Below are 26,063 nucleotides of genomic sequence, written 5' to 3'. Positions count from 1 at the left end.
TGTTGTCTCCACCTCTAGGCTTTATGATTAAGGCTGCTATAAAATTCCGGTATGAGTTTTTGCATGGACATATGTTTTAAATTCATTTGGGGCATATACCTTAGAGGGGAACTGCTGGGTCATATGGTAGCTCTGTACTTGATCACTGAATTATTACCAGACTTTTCCAAAGTGCCTGGATTATTTTACATTCCCACTCGCAGCATATGTGGTTTGTGATTTCTCCACAGCCTTGTTGTCCTTCTGCTTATCTGACATCTGGATTCTCCCCATCGTAGTGGGTGTAAAGTTGTATCTCACTGTGATTTCATTTGCACTTCTCTGATGATTAATGATATTGAAAATCTTTGCATATGTTTATTGGTCATTTGTATATATCCTTGACCCATTTCTTAGTAGATTTACTTATTTTTTTAAAATTTTGTAACATTTAACATAACATTTCCCATTTTAGCCTTTTTTACATGTACAATTTAGTGACTTTAGTTATGTTCGAAAGTAGTGACACCATCATCCATTCCAAAAGGTTTTCAACACACCGAAGAGAAACTCTGTTCCCATCAACCTCTAGTTTACATCTCTATGAATTTGATTATTCTAGACATTTCAGATAAGTGACATCATACAATATTTGTCCTTATGTGTCTTGCTTACTTCACTCAACTTAATGTTTTCAAGGTTCACCCATGTTGTAACCTTTATCGGAACTTCAATTCTTTTTATAGCTGAATACTATTCCATTGTTTGTGTTTGCTTATCCATTCATCTGTTGGTGGACACTTGGGTTGTTTCCACCTTTTGACTTCTGTGAATAATGCTGGTGTGAGCATTAGTGTACAAATACCTGCTTGAGTTCCTATGTTTGATCCCTTTACTTGGATAAGTAGGGTGGAGTTTCTGGATCATATGATCCTTTATATATTTAACTTTTTTATTTTAATTTTTTATTAATTAAAAAATACTACAAGAAAGAAACACAAACATTGTTAACATATGTTCATTCAGTTCTACATATATAATCAGTAATTCACAATATCATCACATAGTTGCATAGTCATCCTTGTGATCATTTCTTAGATAATTTCCATCAATTCAGAAAAAAATAAAAAGACAGCAGAAAAATAAAATGAAAACAGAAAAAAAATTATACATACCATACCCCTTGCCCCTCCCTTTCATTGATCACTAGCATTTCAAACTAAATTTATTTTAACATTTGTTCCCCCTATTATTTATTTTTATTCCATACATTCTACTCATCTGTTGACAAGGTAGATAAAAGGAGCATCAGACACAAGGTTTTTAAAATCATACAGTCACATTGGGAAAGCTATATCATTATACAATCATCTTCAAGAAACATGGCTACTGGAACACAGCTCTACATTTTCAGGTAGTTCCCTCCAGCCTCTCCATTACATCTTGGATAACAAGGTGATATCTATTTAATGTGTAAGAATAACCTCCAGGATAACCTCTTGACTCTGTTTGGAATCTCTTAGCCATTGACACTTTGCCTCATTTCACTCTTCCCCCTTTTGGTCGAGAAAGTTTTCTCAATCTATTGATGCTGGGTCTCAGCTCATTCTAGAGTTTTTCTCAATACCTTGATGAGAGTCTCAGCTCATTCCAGGATTTCTGTCCCACGTTGTGAGGAAGGTCCGTACCCCTGGGAGTCATGTCCCATGTAGACAGGGGGAGGGTTGTGAGTTTGCTTGTTTTGTTGGCTGGAGAGAGAGACCACATCTGAGCAAAAGAGAGGCTCTCTTGGGGGTGACTGTTAAGCCTAATTTTAAGTAGACTTGACCTATCCTTTCTGGGGTTAAGTTTCATATGAACAAACCCCAAGACTGGGGGCTCAGCCTATAGTTTTGGTTGTCCACACTGCTTGTGAGAATATCAAGAATTCAACTTGGGGAGGTTGAACTTTCCCCTGTTCTCACCATTCCTCGAATGGGACTTTGCAAATACTTTTCCACTCACTGATCAAATCACTCTGGGATTCATTGGGGCATCGCTCTGGACAAACCAACAAAATCTCATGTCCTACCCAAGGTTCCATGTACTTATGTTGTTCAACCAACTATCTACATAAGTTATATTAGGACACGCACTAGTCAAAATATTAATTTTGTACCAAATAAACATTTTTTGCTTTAGTCTCACACATAAGGTGAAATTTTAAAATATTAATTACCGTCTATTTTCAGCAATCTGCAGTAATGACATTCCTTTCTTCTTCCTCATGCACAAACATTTTTTTAATTTGTACATTTAGTCACTATCAGTATACACCCTAGGCATTCTTAGATTATACCATCTCAATCTTTATTGTCTATCTTTCTCTCTGATTTCATTTATGCCCCCAGCCCTCTTCCGTCTATCATTCTCACATTCAGTTTCATTCAGTGTTTTACCATAATTGTATTACAGTTAGGTAGTATTGTGCTGTCCATTTCTGAGTTTTTATATTCAGTCTTGTTGCACACTCTGTATCCCTTCAGCTCCAATTATCCAATATCTTACCCTATTTCTATCTCCTGATGGTCTCTGTTACCACAAAATATTCCAAGTTTATTCACTAATGTCCGTTCATATCAGTGAGACCATACAGTATTTGTCCTTTTGTTTTTGGCTAATCTCACTCAGCATAATGTCCTTAAGGTCCATCCATGTTGTTACATACTTCATAACTTTATTCTGTCTTACAGCTGCATAGTATTCCATCGTATGAATATGTCACCATTTGTTTAGCCACCCATCTGTTGATGGACATTTTGGCTGTTTCCATCTCTTGGTAATTGTAAATAATGCTGCTATAAACATTGGTGTGCAAATGTCCATTTGTGTCCTTGCCCTCATGTCTTTCGAGTAGAGATAGCATATAGATGGGCCCTGATTTTAATCCATTTTGCCAGTCTATGTCTTTTGATTGGGGAGTTTAATCCATTAACATTCAGTGTTATTACTGCATGGGTAGTACTTTCTTCTACTATTTTGCCTTCTGGATTTTATATGTCACATCTAATTTTCCTTCTTTTTACCTTTACTCATAGTCTTCCTTTCTATACTCTTCTCCACACTTCTCTCTTCTGTCTTTTTGTATCTGTCTCTAGTACTCCGTTTAGTATTTCTTGCAGAGCTGGTCTCTTGGTCACAAATTATCTTATTATTTTTTGTCTGAAAATGTTTTAATTTCTCCCTCATTTTTGAAGGACAATTTTGCTGGATATAGAATTCTTGGTTGGCAGTTTTTCTCTTTTAATAATTTAAATATATCATCCCACTGTCTTCTCGCCTCCATGGTTTCTGCTGAGAAATCTACACATAGTCTTATTGGGCTTCCCTTGTGTGTGTTGGGTTGCTTTTCTCTTGCTGCTTTCAAGATTCTCTCTTTCTCTTTGACCTCTGACATTTTGATAGTAAGTGTCTTGGAGTATATCTTTTTGGATCTATTCTCTTTGGTGTACACTGCACTCCTTGATCTGTAATTTTAAGTCTTTCATAAGAGTTGGGAAATTTTCAGTGATAATTTCCTCCATTAGTTTTTCTCCTCCTTTTCCCTTCTCTTCTCCTTCTGGGACACCCACAACATGTATATTCATGTGCTTCATATTGTCATTCAATTCCCTGAGCCCCTGCTCATATTTTTTCATTTTTTCCCTATATTTTCTTTTTCTTGTCAGATTTCAGATGTTTCATCCTCCAGTTCACTAATTCTATCTTCTGCCTCTCAAAATCTACCTTTGTAGGTTTCCATTGTTTTTTTCATCTCTTCTACTGTGTCTTTCATTCCCATAAGTTCTGTGATTTGTTTTTTCAGACTTTCCATTTCTTCCTTTTGTTGATTCCTTGCCTTTTTTATAACCTCCCTCAATTCACTGATTTGGTTTTTGATGAGGTTTTCCATGTCTGTTCACATATTCTGAATTAATTGTTTTAGCTCCTGTATCTCATTTGAGTTGTTGGCTTGTTCCTTTGGCTGGACCATATCTTCAATTTTCCTAGTGTGATTTGTTAATTTTTGCTGGCCTCCAGACATTTAATTACCTTAAAAACTTACTTAATTAGTTTATTCTGGAGATTGCTCTCCCTTCTTTTACCTAGGGTTTTCTTGCTGGATGAATTTGTTGTCTATCTGTTCTTTGACATTCAGTTCAGCTTTATCTGGACCTCTAGCTTAGGTTTTCTTTAACAGAGGAGAATTTTTCAGTTCTTGTTTTCTTGTTTCTTGCCCTGCTTGTGTGGTGCTTTTCCCCCACACACACCTAGGAGGGTCTACTTAGATATTATACACCCCAGTCGGATTTTCCCAGGCCAAACTGGCCTCTTATCAGAAGGAAAGAGTCACCTGCATCGGTTTTCCCTGAGGGTGAGACCCAGCAGGTTGAAAGACTTTCCTGTGAAGTCTCTGGACTCAGTTTTTCTTATCCTGCCCAGTATGTGGTGCTTGTCTGCCTGCAGGTCCCACCAGCATAAGATGATACTGTACCTTTAACTTTGGCAGACTCTCCCTGCTGGGGGTGTGGTGGAGACAGAGGAGAGGTTGTAACCTGGTTTTAATGGCTTCAAATTACCAAGACCTGGAGTCTGAATTCCTTGAGGGAGGGATTCCACATGAGTTGGGCTTCACCCCTCCCCTGGTGAATGCACAGGCTCCAGAGAAGCCCTCAAACAAGCTTGTTTCTGCCTATGCCTGGGGCAGTTGCAGCCTGAGAAGTCCTGCCAGTGTATCCAAAGGTAGTCAAGCCTTTGTAGAAACACAGCCACAAAAACCTCTGTTTCTTTTCTTTTTTTTCTTTTTCTGTCAGCCCTGCCCCCTTGGCACCAGGGCAAAAATGAGCGACCTCCACCTTGACCAGGTTCATCTGAGCTGGGGGCCTATTTTTAGTAGTCAAAATTTGTTAATTAACACCACAATTGGTGTTTGGTTGGGCTCAGCCCCTGCTGCTGGTAAAGTCTCTTTCCTTTCCCCTCTGGGATGCAGCCTGGAGGGGAGGGGTGCTGGCCACCATGGCTTGGGCAACTCACAGTTTTGGGGAGGCCCACAGCCCATCCAGCTGGTCCAGACTGGGTTACGCTGTGTGTCTAGTCAGTGACATGGCCCCTGGAGCTGTCCTGTACTGTTTATGGTTATTTAGTAGTTGTTCTGGAGGATGAACGAAAATGCACACATTGGTAAGCCACCATGTTGGCACCAAATCTAGCTTTTTTTCCCAGCCGCATTCTTGCATAGGGAATAATCTTGTCCTATTCATAATTCCTAATAAAAACTGATGTCTACTCCATGCCTGATGTGTTCTTTGGTCTTGGGGCTGCGCCAACCCATAATCTCCAAGAGCTAGGCCGGAAAACATGCTAAAATATGTATAACTCTTGAGAAACTATGTTGAGTGAGATAAGCCAGATACAAAAGGACACACATGTTTTCATTCACATAAATGAAAGACCTACAATAAGTTTAAGTCATTTTAAAAACTTGCTGTATAGAATTTTCAGCCATGTCACTCAAAAACAAAGAAAGTTTCATATCTTTCTCTCCAATCTGCATACTTAAATAGTTTTTGTTTCCCTGCCTTATTTATTGCATCAAAAACCACTGGCACAATGTTGAATGGGAGGAGATGTCCTTGTCCCACACTTGGGGAGAATTCAGTCTGTCATAATTAAATATGAAAGACATAGAATCATTTTAGGTGTCCTTTGTCAGATTGAGCATACATCCTTGTATGCCTGGGTTGTGATACTTTTTATCATGAGCGGATGTTGAACTTTTCAAATGTTTTTCTGCACCCACCAATATTATCTTTAGTTTTTCTTTTTTAGCCTTTGATATGGTGAATTACACTGACTGATTTTTCTAGTGTTGAACCAGCTTTGTATTGCCAGGATAAATCCTATCTTCTCAGGATGTATTGTCTCTAATGTTTTGTTAGATCAATTTGCTGTATATTTTATTGAGGATTTTGCATCTATGTCCATGAGAGGTGTTTTGTATCATCTACTTTTCTCTAATATCTTTGTCTTTGGTATTAGGGATCTTGAATCAATGGGAATTCCATTATTCCTGTCATTCCAATAGTTTCCTTCTAATATCTGTAGTTCTGCTATGAAGTGAACTTCTTGTAGTGGTGCTTTGTGTCTTCTCTCTTCTTGGTCAGTCTGCTGGGCATTCATCATCCCATTGATCTTTTGAAAGAAGTGGTAATGCCAGTGGCGTCAGGTCTAGTTTCTCAGCATAAATGCAGTCAAGGAGGAAATGATGAGTCAGCAAGTCTGATGATACCATGAGCATTAGCAAGACGGAGAGTGAACAGTTCAATTTTTATAGCGCCTCAACTACAGAGTAGATGAACACAAGACCAAGAATATATTAAATCCAATTTTTTGTGATGGTGAAAATGTGTCTTTAGAACTCTGAATACATAATGTCATTGATCTGTTTATTTTCAGTATGCATACATGTATGTATTTTTATTGTTTGTACCAGTTCTTGCTTCTTTATGTATGAAACATAATCCATCAAATCACAATCAAATATTTAGTTTACTATGTCCATAACACACTGGTCTATCTTACAGGGAATAAAATAAAAATATTTAGAAATTCATTTGAAAGTTCAGGACATATTTTTGTATCATAAATATAAACATAAAACCCAAAGACAAACATGCCAATAAATAATATTTTAGATATAATTTTTCCTAATCTATCTATTTAATTTACATTCATATTTCGTGAAATGGCCATGCTTTTCTGCTGTAACTTTGAGCCATGAATGTACCAACCAGAAAATATTTTAGTTATGAGATGTTCTAGTTTGCTAGCTGCTGGAATGCAATATACCAGAAACGGAATGGCTTTTAAAAGGGGAATTTAATAAGTTCTAAGGCTGAGAAAATGTCCCAATTAAAACAAGTCTATAAAATGTCTAATCTAAGGCCTCCATTGAAAGATATCTTGGTTCAAGAAGGCCGATGATGTTCAGGGTTTCTCTCTCAAGTGAGAAGGCACATGGCAAACATGGTCTGGTTTTCTCGGCCATCTGGAAAGGCATGTGGTGAACACGGTGTCATCTGCTAGCTTTTTCTCCTGGCTTCCTATTTCATGAAGCTCCTTGAGAGGCATTCTCCTTCTTCATCTCCAAAGGTCACTGGCTGGTGGACTCTCTGCTCTGTGGGGCTGCAGTGTTCTCTGCTCTCTCTGGATCTCCTGGCTTTCTCTTTTGTCATTCTTTTATAAGATGCCTGTAATCTAATCAAGACCCACCTGAAAGGGTGTGGCCACATCTGCACCTAATCCAGCTTAACAACCTTTCTTGATTGAGTCACATCTCCAGGGTATTGATCTAATTGCTGTTTCAAATGTACAATACTGAATAAGGATTAGAAGAAATGGCTGCCTTTACAAAATGGGATTAGGGTTAAAACATGACTTTTCTAGGGTGCATACATCCTTTCAAACCAATACATGAGGGTAAAGTAATTAAGTTTCAATAAATGTTTTGTGGCCACAGATTTATTTGCCTTGCTCACGGTAACATGGAGAAGTGGAAGTGCCCAGACTCATCATGGGCCAATACTCAGGGAGCCCTGACCATCGTTAACTGGATTTGCAGGAGCAAAGAATGGGCGCAGTGGCTCTGTGACAGAAATTTTGGTGAATGTAAAGACATGGGATCTATCTCTAATGTCACAAAAGGAAACAGTTCCAATATCCATGTCCAAGAAAAGCCCTACTCGGTGTAATTGAGGGCTCACCCGGAGAGGAGTCAAGGGTTCAGTGCTAGCTGAGTAGAGGTCTCCATCTCTCAAACCCACAGTCCAGAAGCCACGCTCTGAAGACAGCAGAACTTCCTCCTGTCGATTCACAGAGTCTTTGCAGACGCCCAGGTCCCATTCTTTGCTTGTTCCTGTGTCCACCTCCCAGTAATGGCGGCCAGAGGTGAACCGAGGGGTGCCCAGCACACAGATTGAGTTGAATCTCTCAGTCCGCTCTTCCCGATCCTGTTTGAAAATCCCACACTGGACGCTCCGCAGGTCATCAGAGATGATGAGATAATTATTGGCTGTGTCAACATCCAAGGTCACATGCACTGTGGAAGAAAATACAAGTAGCTCAGCCAACCCTCAGATTCTAGGCCCCCTCCCCACCCCATCACTGCTACTGCAGAAGTCCACATTTCTCATTCATTTCATATCTATTATTTTTCCCTAAATCAGATTTTTTTGGAGTAACTTCTCTGCATTCCCTGACTAGTCAAAATTTATGTGTAGTATAAATATAATTGTAACAAGCTCTTTTAGTCATAGTAGGAATTCTTCTATATTGTTTTTTAATTATTTGTTTAAAGATGTTTCTTCTGCTTAGTCCATAAAGCACATGAAGGCAGAGACCATGGCTGTTGTTTGCTCTAAGAATTATATAAGCACATTTTCTGTCAAAATATAGACATCCAGTAGATATTTCAAATAATGATGAAATGTTTGAGTTTACTTCTCCTTGCAAACACCATCCCATCTAGTCTTGATGACCAGGCAATTACATCCCAGCATTTTGTTTTCCTAAAGTTACAATGAAATGAGAGGTAATGAAGACAGAAGAGGATTTCTTGCATAGGAGTAGTGATGTTTTTGGAACTTGGCAGCAATTTAGACCCTGAACTTGCACAGTGCAGAGCTCAGAGTGGTGGGTAAGCCTAGAGTGGTGGCTTCCTGGGTTTCCCACATCTCCAACTGTCTGAGTTGGTAAGACCTGGGTACAGAACTGCTTGTTGTCACACGGGAGTGTGGACGAGCTAACGTGAGCCCCAGAAGTGAAACCTCCTGGACCAACGACAGGTTCTTCACTCAGCCACACCTGGCTCATGCTAGAAATCCAGATTCTCAGTCCAGCCAGTGCGAGGGGATCAGAATCCGCATGTGGAGAAGACCACTGAGAGCTTAGTGCATGTGGAAATGTGAGAATCTAGGCCAGTGCTGCCTCACTGAAATATAATGATGATCACATGAGCAATGTTGAGAATTCCAATAGACGCTTTTTAAAAAGTGATAAGAACACTGTGAAAATATGTTTTATTTAATCCAATAGACCTATAAAAATTATAATACCTATATCTGTATCTCACAGGCCACGTTTAAAATGCTCAATAGCCAGCAGTGACAACCATATTAGACACAGGTCTAGGTATCACCTATATATTAGATTTACTTTGAAATCTCCAGGTGGATTGGATCTATACTCAGAGGTGAGAAAATCTCTCTCTTGGGAAGCATAAAATTTAAGATGCCAGAATCCAGCCAATGCCCATATTTAATAAAATTGTTCAAAATGCCATTATATGCCAAAAGGAGAGTCTTTTGAACAGTTGCTTTTCCTCCTGCCTTTTGTGTGAAGGAGGAGCAGGTTGTACAGATTCCTTACCTTGAAATTTCTGCATCCTTGGGTTCATGTGTAGAATATCTCTCAGGCAGGGTTCCAGTTCTTTGATTTTGGAAACCAGCTTCCCCAGCTGCCATTTGCACCTGATGTCATTCTTCTCAGATAGCACAGAACAGAGGGGACACAGTATAACTTCCCTGTGGTGCTTCTTCTTCAGCGAATTGATGCAGCTCAGGCAGCAGACATATCCACACTTCAGGGACATGGGTTTTTCAAGATAAGCCATGCAGATGGGGCATGTACTTCCTTCTTTAAAGTGTTCAGCCATGATCAGAGTCTGGGGGACAATGTGCATGATAATGGAATTCAATTTCTGTGAATTGAATTATCACTCATCTTGGACATTTTTCCTCTTACATGCCTAGAGTAATTGTCTACCCTCTATGTGCAATCCCTTGTAGTAGGTAATGAAGACAGTATACAAACACAGATTCAAGGCCCTGAACTCTGATATTTGAAGCGCTAGTTCAAGTGAATGCACAATGCGTCCTCTGACTTTAAATTGATGTGGTGAAAGGTTTAGACCTGGTTCACCCAATAGTGTAACCAACAACAATGTAGCTACTGAACATCTGAAATGGGCACATCTGAATTGAGTGTAATGTGCATTCAAAATGCACACTAATTTTTTTCAATGTGGATTTTTTTGTTTGTTTTTGAATAAACTTTTAGTTTTAGAAAAGTTTAAGATTTATAGAAATTTTGCCCATATAGTACTGACAATTCTTATACACCTCACTCCCAGTTTCCCCTCTTAAGATCTTATTTTAGTCTGGTACTTTTGTAACAATTAATGAGCCAAAACTGATATATTATCAGTGGCTAATAATATGCTTTTTTCAGATTTCCTCATTTTTCAAAATTAATTTTTTCATTTTTTTAAATACCAAAAAATACCAAACAAATGCAAACATTCTGAACTTTTGACCATTTCATTCTACACATATAATCAGTAATTTACAATATCATAACACAGTTGTATGTTCATCATCATGATCATTTCTTGGAACATTTGCATCTATTCAGGAAAAGAAATAAAAAGAAAACAAAAAAATTCATACATACCATACCCCCGACCCGTCCCTGCCACTGATCACCAGCATTTCAATCTAAATTTATTTTAACATTTGTTCCCCCTATTATTCATCTTTATTCCATATGTTTTACTCATCTGTTGATAAGGTAGATAAAAGGAGCATCAGACACAAGGTTTTCACAATCACACAGTCACATTGTGAAAGTTTTATCATTATACAATCATCATCAAGAAACATGGCTACTGGAACACAGCTCTACATTTTCAAGCAGTTCCCTCCAGCCTCTCCACTACATCTTGACTAACAAGGTGATATCTACTTGATGTGTAAGAATAACCTCCAGGATAACCTCTTGACTTTGTTTGGAATCTCTCAGCCATTGACCCTTTATTTTTTCTCATTTCACTCTTCCTCCTTTTGGTCAGAAGGTTTTCTCAATCTGAGAAAACCTTGATGCTGAGTCTCAGCTCATTCTAGGGGTTTTCTCAATCACTTGATGCTGAGTCTCAGCTCATTCTAGGGGTTTCCTCAATCCCTTGATGCTGAGTCTCAGCTCATTCCAAGATTTCTGTCCCACATTGCTATGAAGGTCCACAGCCCTGGGAGTCATGTCCCACATAGACAGGGGGAGGGTGGTGAGTTTGCTCGTTGTGTTGGCTTGAGAGAGAGGCCACATCTGAGCAACAAAAGAGGTTCTCTTTGGGGTGACTCTTAGTCCTAATTTTAAGTAGGCTTCACCTATCTTTTGTGGGGTTAAGTTTCATATGAACAAACCCCAAGACTGGGGACTCAGCGTATAGCTTTGGTTGTCCAGACTTGCTTGTGAGAATATCAAGAATTCAACTTGGGGAAGTTGAATTTCTCCCCTTTCTCACCATTTCCCCAAGGGGACTTTGCAAATACTTTTTTATTCACTCAAAATGCACACTAATTTTTAAGACATAATGAGAAAAATGTAAATTATCTCCCTCAAGATAACTCTGAAAATTTGATTATATATTGAGATAATATTTTGCTTATCAAAATGGACTTGTTTCTTTTTTTTCTTTTAAAAAGTGGTTCCTGGCAGGGCACATGTAGCTCCATGTTAGAATTCCTTCCTGTCATGCCAGAAACCTGGGTTCGATTCCTGGTGCCTGTCCATGCATTAAGAAAAAAAAAAAAAAAAAAGCCCATGGCAGCAGCCGAGAAGTTAAATAATTCACCTTCCCCAGAATTACTGGCAAAGCTATGATATGGTTAGTAATGAAAGGAGCTCCTGTCATTTCTTCAGCCTGGATATTGATAACCCAGGTTCCGCCTACTGCTCCCAGAACAGAGGGCTCAGAAGTCCCTGAGTGAACACACAATGGGTGGTGTCGGGATGGCCTCAGGCAGTATTTGCTGTTTGTATTTTTCTCAAGGATTTGGATCTTGCTCTATCATATCTTCCATTTGTAGAAATATGATAACTAAAAATAGGCATGACAAGTTTGGACTCACCTCTCCTCCACTAGGGTCTCCTCTGGCCTCCAGCTGCTTCCACTGACAGCTCAGTTCTGGAGTGAGAGCCACCGACCAGGGGTTTATACAGAGGGCCCCTCCCCCCACCTCATTCACGTCTTGCCACTCCTCTTTAATCCAATCAGGTTGTGATTTAATTTGGCAGAAATGAGTGTTTTACTAAGGACATAGAGAGGGTAGGACAAAGGAGGACGTTTTCTCCTGAGCATGTTTTTTTCTTAATGTAGACAAAATATTGCCACATTATCATTGTCGATGACATCTGTTATTTTTGTTTTGATAACATTTGGAATTAGTACAGAAACTTTCTAGGCAAACTATTTGTCCCCATGATGAATTCTAATGTACTGGATGGGTTTAAAAAAAGCTTTTTGCTCACAAAGTAAAACCTCCTTATATTTAGATTATGAAAATTAATAATGATAAGAAAATTAATTATATCTTCTCACAAAATCAAATTCGGGTCTTCAAAAGGACTATTTTTCCATGATTGCCAAGATCCACCTTTTGACATTTGTTAAATAAAATACCAGATTATTCCTTCACAATCAGACAGCCAGTGAGGATCGTGTTTAGGCTAATCAAATTCAGAGTCCAAAACATACGTATTTTATAGTCTTTCCATTTACCTCACATGTTATTAAATGACACAAATTTTGCTTTTAACAAATTTGTTTCTTCAAAATAAATCCTCGTGATTTTCGAAAACTAATAGATGATAGCGTTTGAGGCATGAGAATGGAAAACTGGATCATGTGGGGGGGGAGTGTGGGAGGTTAGATCTTATTTAGGAGATTAAGTTAAATTGTCTTTCATTCCCATGATCATCATTTGCTGGGTTTGCTGTATACTCATCCTTTCAAATCCAGAGCAGATACATCAAGCAATGTTTTCTCGTTTCGGCAAGCTGACAACCACACAACTCTAAAAATGTGGACAATTACAGTTTTAGAATTTCGGTAAATAAAATACCAGAGACAATGAGATCGTGTTTGTTGTTTGTTTGTAAGGATTGCCCTCTCATTTCTGATTTTATTTATTTGCAACTTCTTTCATTTTTCTGCCCATCTAGCTAAGAAATCTTCTAAAATAAAACAAATTTTGGTTTCATTTACTCTGTTTTTTTGTTCCCTCTTTCATTTATTTCTTTCCTTCTCTTCAGATTTGAAGGGCAACTTTGCCAGAGAAAGAATGCATTCCCGACAGTTTTCCTCTGTCGCTGTCTTGACTATATCATACCACCGCCTTCATGCCGCCATGGTTTCTGATGGGAAATTGGAACTTCGTCTTAGTTTGCTTCCCTTCTACGTGGTGAATGGCTTCTCTCTTGCTGCTTTCTGAGTTCTCTCCTTATCTTTGGCACCTGCAATTCTGATTATTATATGCCTTGGGGTCAGTCTGTTTGATTATTCTGTTTGGAATTTGTTGTGTTTCTTGGATATGCATATCTATATCTTTTATATGAGTTGGTAAATTTTTGGCCATTATTTCATAAAATATTTTTTCTTCCCCTTTCTCCGTTTCTCCTTCTCTTGGGATACCCACGATCTATGATGTGTACATTTGTTCAGTTCATATTTTCTATCATTTCCCCGAGACCCTGCCCCAAATTTCCCCGTTTTCTCCATCTGTTCTTTTTGTCTGTTTGAATTAAGTTGCTTTGTCTTGTTGCTTATAGATCCTTTTTCCGCCTGTTCAAATCTGCTGCTGCATACCTCCTTGTATTTTTACTTTCATCTATTGAGACTTTCATTCCCATAAGATCTGTTTTCTTTGCATGCTTTCAAATTCTTCTTCATGTTCACCCAGTGTCTTCTTAATATCCTTTCACTTTTTAGCCATCTCCTTGAATTGATTTAGGAGATTTGTTTGAAAATCTTTGATTTAGTTATTCCAAATTCCTTACCTCCTCTGGGTTTTAATTTGTTCCTTTTTTTCATTTTTAAAAGTAGCTTTATTTGTACATCATACAATCCAACCAATTTAAATACATATACCTTGGCCACCATAATCAAAAGGAAACGTATTTCCTTTTGCTCCGTGTAGAATCCACACCCCTCCACCAGCCCCTCCACCTGATGACATTCAGTTTTGGCATTACACCTTTGTCACAATCAGTGGAAGCGTGCCATGATGGTCCTGTTGACTCTGCACCCCAGTTTGCATCGACTGTCCATTCTCCTGCTCACCATTCATTCTCAGTACCTTGCAAAGTTGGCATTCATTTGATCTCCATCATGCAAAGATGTTTATTTGTACATTTAATCACAATCACTGTCCACTCTGGGCATTCTATTAAGTTCTACCAGCTCCGTCTTTATCCTCTATCTTTCCTTCTGGTATATATGTGCCCCCAGCCATTCTCCTTCAATCATATTAACATTCAGCTTCATTCAGTGTCTTTATATTATTGTGCTACAATCAGGTTGTATTGTGTCATCCATTTCTGGATTTTACAATCAGTTATGTTGCACAATCTGTAGTCCTTCATCACCAAATGCCCAATCTCTACCTTGTTTCTGTCTCCTGATAACCTGTGTTCTTAACTTCAGCTCTCAAAATTCACTCATTAATATTAGTTCATATTAGTGAGACCAAAAAGTATGTGTCCTTTTGTTTCTGGTTAATTTCTCTCAGCCTAATGTCCTCAAGGTTCACCCCAATTGTTATATCTGTTTATCTGGATTGGCTTACTGTGAAGCTGGTTTCTCTCTGTTGTCTAGGATTTTGTTGTTGATTGGATTTGTGTTAAGGCTTTTCTTTGACGCTTGTTTCATCAGTATTTTCCTGCTAGACCAGGGCCTGGTATCTGTGCAGTAGGCAATACTGTTGCTTCCTATGAAACGGAGCTCGAATGATATTAAGGAATGATAAGAAAGAAAGAAAGCCAGAAAGGAAGAAAGCAACAGATGGGTTCAGGGGGTCTGAAGCTTAGCCATAACAGACAACAGACAATTTTATTCTTAACTAGTTCCTGCTTATATACTGCAGGGTTTACATGACTAAAAGCATGCATACATTTCGCGATAAAATGGAGTGCCTACTTCTCAGTATATTACTCCCTACACACAAGAGATAGCTAACAAGACCTTGGGGCTTAAGAAAAAACAAATATTCTCTCCCTCTCAGACTGTCCTCCAATTAAGCAGATAGCAGTCTCCACAGTTTATTGCTGATGCCACTTTGAAGCCAGTTGCTCCCAATAAATTCCGCAGGTTTTCCATTAACCCTGGCTCCTACACAATACCAGATCAGAAGGTCCCTTTTCATTTTTCACAAATTGTGTGCATGTGTAAATATAGAGATCCCATTAGTATCTCATCTGTTGTATCAGTGACTATGTCTACATAGAGAATAGGTGTATCTCCTATGTGGGACAAATTTTAACTGCAGTGCAAACCACCATCAACTAAATCTTGTGATTAATGACAATTTCTAGCACAAGTTCCAAACAAGCAACTAAAAAAACTGGCACAGAAACTTAATTTTGGAGCTTATGGAATAATCTAAGTTCAGAGTCAACTGGGAATGCAGTTGAGACAGTAGAAATACTCACACTTCTGACACGTGGGTTTCTCAACATAGGCTGGTTGGATTGTGCATTTCCTTGCTTCTTGCAGGGGTTCAGCCATGTCTTCTACCAGGGTGAAAACATACATGTGAGTGAGTTTCCAAGAACTGAATGATTATTATTTCTGACCCCTGACAGAAAAAATTTTCATTCACTTATGTATGTTTGCTTTGGAAAATATGATCATTCATATGAGTAAATTATCAGTGTGAAAAAGAGCCATTACCCTCTTCATCCATATTAGACACTTCATGTAGCACCAGGATGCAAGGCAAGGTGGAAGAATAGAGATGGTTCTCAAATACAGATTCTGGCTGGTGCTCCCTTTATCCAGTTCATGGAAAGATGAGTATAAAAGTAATGAAAAAAATAAATAATAACGGTAATAAAGAAAGTGGGATATTTTGGGTATTCTTTTAAAATTTTATTTGTATTCTTAGTTTTATTTATTTATTTATTTTTTTTTTTAAGAGAGAGGGAGGAAGGGAAGGAAAGACAGAGAAGGAAGGAAGGATGGAAGGAAGGAAGGGAGGAAGAAAGGGAAACATCTTTAAACATTTTCTTGTTTTATTATATTTTGTTTGTTTGTTTGTTTTTTTTTTTACATGGGCTGGGGCTGGGAATCGAACCGGGGTCCTCCGGCATAGCAGGCAAGCACTCTTGCCCGCTGAGCCACCGCGGCCCGCCAGTTTTATTTTTAATAGTAATGAAAATGTTCAAAATCTTACTGTGGTGATGAATGCACAGCTATATGATGAAATTGTGAACCACTGGTGGTCCACTTTGGATGATCATATGGCGTGATGGTTAGGTCCTGATGGCAGCTTGGCCTGGTGAGGGTGCCCAGTGGTCTGGTCAGGTCAGCAGAGGTCTAACCATTACTGTAAGGATAGTTCATGACTGCTTGATAAACCTGAAGGCTGGAACATTAAATCATTACTGATGATTTAATAATGCAGTAAGTTAATTGCACGCATAATTGATTACATCTATGATCAGCTAAGGGTGCATCCCTTGCAAATGAAATAAACCGTTCAGTTGGATTAGATCTGATCTGTCGAAGATTTTTAAGGGAGAGGAGAGATGTTCACTGCTTCTTCAGCCAGCGAGACTCTCCTGCGGAGTTCATTCAGACTCTTCATTGGAGTTACCAGCCAGGTGGCCTGCCCTGTGAATTTTGGGTTCTTACATCCCCATGGTTGTGTGAGATGCTTTTATAAATCTCATATTTACAGATATCTCCTGTTGGTTCTGTTCTCTAGAGAACCCTTAGTATTACTATGGTGTGTTAATACATCTCCTTAAAATTTCATTAAAAAAACAAAAGCAACTAAACCTAAGGTACTGTCATCAGTAGAAAGAACCATTCCACATGAATGCAAGGTGGTGGTGGGGGGTGTTGTATGGAAGTGTGTGCTTTATGCATGATTGTTTTGTAAGCTCACAACTTCTCTAATGAAAAAAGAAAGAGAAAGAAAAAAGTGTATGAAATCATGGTAAGACCACTATAGTTGTTCTAGCTTTTAAAAAGTTTCAATTTTGAAATACAAACCCATATATGTTCATTATAAAAAGAAAATGCAGTACATATAAAGTAAAAAAGTTAAAATTGTTTTTCAATGTCCTCACCACAATTCAATTTAATAGACGGTGATTGCTTAACTGCTTGCGAGGTGTGTGTCCTTTCCAAAACTTTTCTATGCACATATGGGGGTGTGTTCTGTGTTTTTGGACTGTAGTAATACTCAATTTAAGCTATAAAGAAAAATTGCTCCAAAGTGGAAAAACACCTCAATGTCCATCATGGTGTCAATGGAAAAGAAAAAGTAATATATACATATAATAGAATACTACTTGGCAATCAAATTGAATTAAATATGGGGAAACCAGAAAGAACATGGATAAATCTTAAAAATATCATTCTAAGTGAGATTAGTTACACAGAAAACATTATGCTATGATTTAATTTATAGGACATTCTAGAAAAGGCAAAACTATAGCGCCAGAAAACATCAGGTACAGGCTATAGCTTCAGTTGGGTGTAGAATGCAAAGAAATTGTGATGGTGTCTGCCTCTAAATGTGATTGTGGTGTATATTGTATAAAATTTGCATAAATTTTAAATAAAGTACTTAAAATAGATGAACTTCATATGCACGTAACATATACTATGTAAAACTGTTAAAAAAATTCTTCCCTCTGTTGAGATGATGTTTACTATACATTCATTTTTCCTTGAACATTATCCACTGCAAACCTACTATGTGCCAGGCACCCTTCTATCTGCCTTGCCATGAAGCTTGTTTCAAAATTCATCAGCATCTCAGCCCTCAGAGCTGGTGGTGGGACGCTTCAGGTTTTCTCATGCAGTTTTGGAAAAGTCTGAGATGGTCATTGGATCTCTGCATCTTGCTTATTCAATGAAGCTACTTCCCTCTTACCCACCTACCTTCTTACTGCATGACCTGCACAAGTCAGCCTCCCTGAGCCTCAGCTTCGTCTTCAAGTACAGATAATAAAATATTCAGTTTCTAGGGGTTCTGAAAACTAAGTTAAAATTTGTAAAGCTTCTAGATCAGGTTTGTCACATAAGAAGCCCTGTGTGAGTGTATGTTGCATAAAATAACACTGAAACTGCCTCCCCACTGTCCTTTCTACCAGATGCCAGTGATTGCAATACTTAGAACATGTTCAATATTGAACCAAGGGGCACCGTTTCACTCAGTTTAAAACAGTTCTTCACTATCTTTACTTTCGGGCTTAAACCTAAACCCATCATCATATACATGAACTTCTTTGACCTGGCTCATTTCCATTTCTTGGTCTCAGTCAGTCCACCAGCAAACATTCTATGGACAGGCACTGTGTCTAGCTCCTGTGCTATGTACCCGGGAGGTATTTTAGTGCTTCTGTAAATAATAGAGATTTTCCTCTCCTGTTTACTCAGATGTGGCCTCTCTCTCTCTAAGCCCAAGTCTGCATTAAAATTATTACCCTCCACCCACATGGGTCATGATGTCCAGAGGTGTGAGTCTCCCTGGCAACATGGGACATGACTCCCAGGGATGAGCTGGGCCCTGGTTCTGTGGGATTATAAATGCCTTCCTGACCTAAAGAGGGAAGAGAAATGTACAAGATAAGTTATCAGTGGCCAAGAGAGTTCCAACAGAGTCAAGAGACTATTCTGTAGGTGATTCTAATGCAAGCTTCAGCTAGATGTTGCTAATTGCCATGGTTTACCAAACCCGAACCAACATCATTCCTGCTAATGTAAAGAGCACCCAGGGCTGTATCTGAGATGCTATGTAAGTTGGAAACCTAAAATCTTCAGATGGTTCTTAGGCCAGATAAGTCCTGAAACCCAGAGGTGCCAGTGTCTCCAAGACATCAACCAGTTCCACCCCCCACCCCATATTCTCAACAGCCCTTTCCAACACCAAAAAAAGTTAGAATGGGCATAACCCAAATATCTGTGAAGATAAGCAGAAAGATCAAAGGAGAGGAAGGAGTTATAACAGAGAAGTTGCGATTTAACAATTGAGTATGACTACTGAATAATTATAGTGATTCTTTTCTTCGTCTTCAGTGAGAAAGCTAGAAGGAAACACTGAAATTGTGGAACTGTGATGTATACCGAACTTTGAAATCTCTCCTGTAACTACTTGTTAAAATGAACTATGAAATTTATTGCTTTTCTGTATAGATATTTCACTATGAAAAATGCTTAAAAATTGATTTTCAATTTTCAGTTTCCAAATGTTTATTGTTATATGAAGACACATAATTGATTTTTGTATATTGGTACTACTTGTTGTAGCCTTGCTTAACTCATTAGTTCTAGAAGTTTATAAAATTGATTTAATGGGATTTTCAGTTGTGTCATCTTAAAATTCACTTTTATTTTTTATTTTCTGCGGGGATAGCTTCAGCCGGTTGCGCAGCCGGGCGGTTTCGGCTCCAGACTTCGGGTGGTTCGGGGGGCGAGCTCGCTGGGATATAACCTGTGGTAAGCCGGGCCTGCTCGCCTAGTGCGGCGAGGGGTCTAAAGGACTTGAGCCAGAGGCCAATTAATCAGTACAAAGCGTCTTTATTGTTACAGGGGACAAGCTTAGGTACCGAAGCGGCTCAAGTGCACTAAAGACCCCAAGGCTACAGGGAGCTTAGGTTAAATACAGTTGCACAAGGGGGGGGAGTAGGGGAGAGGGTAGGGGGTTCGGAGAGCCAATTACACAAGCTAAAAGGTAGTTGCTAGGCAAGGGCGGCAGAAGATAGCTAGAGGCAAGGACAGAATAACAAGAAGGCTTGTAGTCTTGAGATAAGCTACTGAGACGGGAGGTTTCTGACGAGGGGGGGAAGGGAGAACAGTGAGTTAGGCTACAGACATGAGAGACAGGGAGAGAAGGTAGAAATGATTGAAACTTTTTAAGTATGACTAGGCTCCAATCCCTGAGAAATATGCCACAATTTTCAATCATTTAACCTTTTTTTTCAAACATTGTTAGTACAGTGTTACATAAGAACAGCTATCCTTGCCTTGTTCTAACTCTTAGGGGGAAATAAGTTACTCTTTGAAGATTAAGCTGATTATAGATGCAGCATCAGACAAAAGGAAAGAAAAATGTACATTTGGACAAAGAAAGCATTGTGCCACCCAATCTGGCCAAAATCCAGGGCAGAAGAGGATTGTCTTTGTGCCAGGGAATAAAATTGGCTGTATCCAAATCTCAGAGCTTAAATAAAGCCTTTGAGGTGGCTCAAGGAAAAGATAGCTTAAACTATGTACTAATTTTTAGTCCTTAAAAGGGACTTGGAGAATCTACCCAGAGTTACTGATGTTCTGGTAATTTTAGACTTTTTGAAATAGAACTATTTCAAAATGGCAGGTGACAACTTGATACAGAGTCTGGGTTTCTCTATAATAAATCCCTTTGCCAAATCCAGGAAGTGCAGACTTGCTACTAATAAGAGTGAATCAAATGAGTGAATAAAACTATCTCTCTCTTAATAAACTTAATAAATAAACTTAAATAAAATTTTAATCTCTCCCTCAATTTTGCAGGACAGTTTGGCTGGGTACAGAATTCTTGGCTGGAAGTCTTTCTCTTTCAGAATCTTGAATATATCACACCACTGCCTTCTCACCTCCAGGATTCTAATTGAGTAGTCTGAACTCAGTCTTATTTGATTTCCCTTGTATGTAGTAGATTGGTTTTCTCTGGCCACTTTCAGTATTTTCCACTTTTCTTCAACATTTGACAGATTCAAAATCCAAAAACTCCAAATCCAAAGACCACTTTTACTCTCCCAACCATTGTCTCTTTAATGTGAGCTTAAAGTGTCTGAAGTTTGAGTTATTTCCCAGGAATTGTGGTGTTGGGTATTTATGGTCCAGCTTAGGTATTGGTCCCTTCACTTGTGTATAGTGAGTCGAGTCTTTCTGTGCTGTCCAGATGGCCATTTCAGTTGTCAACGTCCTTCCCAGGCCAGTTGGAATTTGAAGTCTTGCCACAATTTGATGAAGACCCAACTGCTGGGTTGATGTTGATGATGATGGCATGTGAGAACTTGAGATGCAGTCTGGGTTTCTCTAATAAATCCCTTTGCCAAATCCAGGAAGTACAGACTTGCTACTAATAAGAGTGAATAAAATGAGTGAATAAAACTCTCTCTCTCTTAATAAACTTTAAGAGAGAAAAAGTCATGAAAGAATTTGTCAACAAGAGACCAGCCCTATAAGAAATAGTAAAGGCAGTTCTTCAAGCTGAAAAAAAAAAAAAGAAGACAGGAGAGGGAGGTCTGGAGGAAGGCACAGAAGTGAAGAGTGCCGCTAAGTGTGATTTAAATAATACAAAGAGAAAGAGGGAAAAGAACACATAGAACTAACAAATAAAATAGAAAAGATAAGATGGTGGAATCAAGAAACACAGTTTCAGTAATAACTTTGAATGTTAATGAACTAAACTTACCAATTAAAAGATACAGATTGGCAGAATGGATTAAAAAACACAATCCACCTATATGCTGCTTACAAGAGACACATCTTAGACACAAGGATGCAAATAGATTGAAAGTGAAAGGATGGAATAAGATTTTCCATGCAAGTTCTAACCATAATAAATCAGGAGTAGCTATATACTAATTAAGGGGTCAATTCACCAAGAAGATATAAAAATCATAAATGTTTATGCTCCCAATCAAGGAACTCCAAAGTACATGAGACAGACATTGGCAAAACTGGATAAAGTGATAAATATTTCAACAATAATAGTAGGAGATTTCAATACACCACTCTCCTCTATAGGTAGAACAACAAGACAGAAGATCAACAAAGAAATAGAGAAGTTAAATAGCTTGATAAATGAATTAGACAAAACAGACATATATAGGTCATTGTACCCCAAAGCACAAGGTTATACATTCTTCTCTTGGGTTCATGGAGCATTCCTCAGGATAGATCATATGCTGGGACACAGAACAGGTCTTTATAAATTTCTAAATATTGAAATTATTCAAAGCATTTTCACTGCTCATAATTTTATGAAGCTGGATCTCAATAAACACCAAAGAATGAGAACATTCACAAATATAAGGAGATTAAATACCACGCTCTTAAAAAACAAGTGGGTCAAAGAAGAGATTGCTAGAGAAATCCGTAACTATCTGGAGATGAATGAAAATGAGAATACAATATATTAGAACTTATGTGATGCAGCAAATGCTGTGCTGAGAGGGAAATTTATTGCCTTAAATGCCTATATTTAAAAGCAAGAAAGAGCAAAAATCAAGGACTTAACAGCACACCTGGAGGAACTTGAGGAAGAACATGAAACTAACCCCAAAGCAAATAGAAGAAGAGAAATAGCAAAGATTAAAGCTGAGCTAAATGAATGGGAGAACAATGGAAAGAATCAATAAAACCAAAAGTTGGTTTTTTGAGAAAATCAATAAAATTGATGGGCTACTAGCAAGACTGCCAAAGAAACAAAGAGAGAGGATGCAAATAAACAAAATCAGAAAGGAGAAGGAATGCATTGCCACAGACACTGAAGAATCATTAACGACAAGAAATCATTAGAGGATACTATGAACAACTATACCCCAACAAACTAGACAACTTATATGAATTGAACAAATTCCTGGAGACACACAAACAACCTGCACTGACTCAGGAAGAAATAGAAGATCTCAGCAAACCAATCACAACTGGAGAGATTCAACCGGTCATCAAAAATCTTCCTACAAAGAAAGGCCAAGGACCCGAAGTCTTCACAGGGGAATTTTATAAAAAATTTCAGAGATAACTGAAACCAATCCTGCTCAAAGTTTTCCAAAAAATTGAGGAAAAAGGAACTCTACCTAACTCATTTTATGGTGCTAATATCGTTTTAGTACCAAAACTGGGTAAAGATGCTATAAGAAAGAAAAGTGACAGGCCAATCTCCCTAATGAACATAGCTGCAAAAGTTCTCAATAAAATAGCAAGTCGAATCCAGCAGTTCATTCAAAGAATTCTACACCATGACCAAGTAGGGTTTTTATTAGGAATGCAAGGATGGGTCAAAGAAAGAAAATCAATTAATGTAATACAAGACATTAACAACCAAAAGGGAAAAAAAATCACATGATCATCTCAATTGATGCGGAAAGTGCATTCGACAAAATTCAGCATCTTTTTCTGATAAAAACACTCCAGAAGACAAGAATCAAAGGTAACTACTTCAATATGATAAAGGGAATATATGAAAAATGGATAGCCAGCATTGTCCTCAATGGAGAGAGACTGAAAGCCTTCCCTCTAAGATCAGGTACAAGACAAGGATGCCCACTGTTGCCACTATTATTCAATATTGTGCTATAAGTTCTGGCTAGAGCAATCAGGCAGGACAAAGAAATAAAAGACATCCAAATTGGAAAGTAAGAAGTAAAACTCTCATTACTTGGAGATGATATGATACTGCACTTGGAAGATCCTGAGAAATCTACAGCAAAGTTACTTGAGCTAATAAACAAATCCAACAAGTTTGTGGGATATAAAACTAACATGAAACAATCAGTAATATTTCTATACGCAAGTAATGACCTACCTGAGGAGTCAGTTAAGGAAAAAATTCCATTCAAAATAGGAACTAAAAAAAATCAAATACTTAGGGATGAACTTAACTAGGGACGTCAAGGACTTGTATACAGACAACTATGTTATGTTGCTAAAAGAAATCAAAGGAGACCTAAATAGGTGGAAAGACAGTCTCTGCTCATGGATAAGAAGGCTAAATATTGCTAAGATGCCAATTCTCCCCAAATTAATCTAGAGATTCAACACAGTACCAATCAAAATTCCAAGAACCTACTTTGAAGATTTGAAAAACTTAATTACCAAATTCATTAGGAAGGGAAAGAGACCCTGAATAGCTTAAAGCATTCTAAGAAAGAAGAACAAAGTGTGAGGATTAACACTCCCTGACTTTAAAATGTATTATAAAGCCACAGTGGTCAAAACAGCATGGTACTGGCACAAAGACAGAAGCATTAACCAACGGAATTGAATTAAGAGTGCAGAAATCGATGACCAAATCTATGGTCAGCTGATTTTTGACAAGACTCCCAAATCTTCCTAATTGGGACAAAATAGTCTTTTCAATAATTGGGCATGGAAGAACTGGATATCAATAGCCAATAGAAAGAAAGAGGACCTCTATCTTACACCCTCCACAAAAATTAACTCAAAGTGGATCAACAACCTAAGTATAAGAACTAGCACCATAAAGCCTGTAGAAGAAAATGTAGGGAAACATCTTCAAGACATAGTAATAGGAGGTAGCTTCCTAAACTTTTCACCCAAAGCACAAGCAACAAAAGAAAAAACAGATAAATGGGAACTCCCCAAATTCAAATGCTACTGCACATTAAAAGACTTTGTAAAAAAGGTGAAGAGGCAGTAACTCAATGGGAAGAAACATTTGGAAATCACATATTGGATAAAGGTTTGCTTTCCTGTATATACAAAGAAATCATACAACTCAACAACAAAAGAACAAAGAACCCACTTATAAAATGGGCTAAAGATATCAATAGGTATTTTTCTGAAGATCAAATACAGATGGCTCAAAAAGCACATGAAGAGATACTCATTTTCACTGGCTATCAGGGAAATGCAGATCAAGACTACCATGAGATACCACCTTACACTTATAAGAATGGCTGCTATTAAACAAACAGGAAACTAAAAATGTTGGAGAGGATGTGGAGAAACCGAGACACTTATGCACTGCTGGAGGGAATGCAGGTTGCAGCCACTATGGAAGGTTGTTTGGCGGTTCCTTAGGAAACTAAATATCGACTTGCCCTATGACCCAGCAATAGCATTACTTGTATACCCAGAAGAGCTGAAAGCAATGACACAAAGAGACATTTGCACACCAATGTTCATAGCAGCATTATTCACAATCACCAAATGATGGAAACAAACCAAATGCCCTTCAACAGATGAGTGGATCAACAAAATGTGGTATATACATACGATGGAATATTATGCAGCAGTAAGACAAAATGAAGTCCTGAAGCACATGACAAGATGGTTGAGCCTTAAGGACATAATGGTGAGTGACATTATCAGACACAAAAGGACAGATACTGTATGATTCCACTTCTATGACCAGCATCAAGTTATAACCAGAGGCTTTTAATACAGAATGTAAGGGATTTAGAGATACATAGAAGCTAGAGATGGGTGAACCTTTAGTTAATGAGGTTGAGTTCCAATGTAAGGGAATAGATAGGAGTGAAGGTGATACTTTAGTGGGTCTAGAAGTAATATTACCATATTGAAGATGAACAAGATAGAAAGGGGTTGTATAAACCTACGTGTCCCACCAACTCACAGTAGAAATATGAATGAGTTCTCATAAGAATTACTTCCAAGATATGATTTTATAAAGAGTGTCTAAGTCCAGGGTACAGAGGGAAAACTGCTATTGCATGCTATGAGGTATGTTCAAAAGGAAACCATCAGCACTACCACAGCAACAGCAGAGCTAAATAATGGGGTGAGGACGTTTAGATTTCCTATTTGGTGAGGGTGTGTTTATTGGTTTTCTTACTCTTGAGAAAAATGAAATTATCTAAAATTGAGAATGTTCATGGACTGTGGACTTTGGGCCCTCTACATGATGCCTGATGAGTGCAGGTGACTGAAGGATGCACTGATGGAGAAGTAGATTGGTGAACGATGGTGTATACTTATGAAAGAGGTTGTCTGCTACAAAAAGGGACAAGGTCATGAGACATGCGGCGATGTGAATGAACATGTGGGACATTTAGTGAGACAAAATGATCCAGAAACAAAAGAACAAGAATGATATGGTCACCTTTATAAAATGCTTATAAGAAAACAGGGTTTTCTTATCTTAGATCGTAAGCTTATAGAGCAGAGAGATTAAGTCCAGAGTGGTGGTTATTATGTCTGGATTTTGAGAGGCTGTTTTATGTATGTAACCTGATATTTAGATCTAAGA

General features: G+C 38.2%; 1 protein-coding gene across 2 annotated transcripts in view; it reads right to left on the bottom strand.

The window, feature by feature from the left end:
- Nucleotides 1-7,478: 7,478 nt before the first annotated feature.
- The window catches only part of LOC143658590 (ret finger protein-like 4A), a 128,149-nt gene continuing 109,564 nt past the window's right edge, over nucleotides 7,479-26,063 (bottom strand). Inside the window, exons 1-2 of one of the 2 annotated variants that reach the window (XM_077130684.1) lie at nucleotides 9,424-9,855; nucleotides 7,479-8,095 (exon numbers count right to left, since the gene is read on the bottom strand). In XM_077130684.1, coding sequence (XP_076986799.1) covers nucleotides 7,569-8,095; nucleotides 9,424-9,736 — 840 coding nt within the window. In that variant the 5' untranslated portion in view covers nucleotides 9,737-9,855 and the 3' untranslated portion in view covers nucleotides 7,479-7,568. Of the gene's footprint in view, nucleotides 8,096-9,423; nucleotides 9,856-26,063 lie in introns of those variants that run through there. The other variant, XR_013163256.1, reaches the window with a different exon arrangement.

This window comes from Tamandua tetradactyla, chromosome 16, assembly GCF_023851605.1.
Source record: "Tamandua tetradactyla isolate mTamTet1 chromosome 16, mTamTet1.pri, whole genome shotgun sequence".
NCBI lineage: Eukaryota > Metazoa > Chordata > Mammalia > Pilosa > Myrmecophagidae > Tamandua > Tamandua tetradactyla.
Note: the sequence above shows the minus strand (reverse complement) of the source record. Positions and strands in the feature narration are given on the sequence as shown.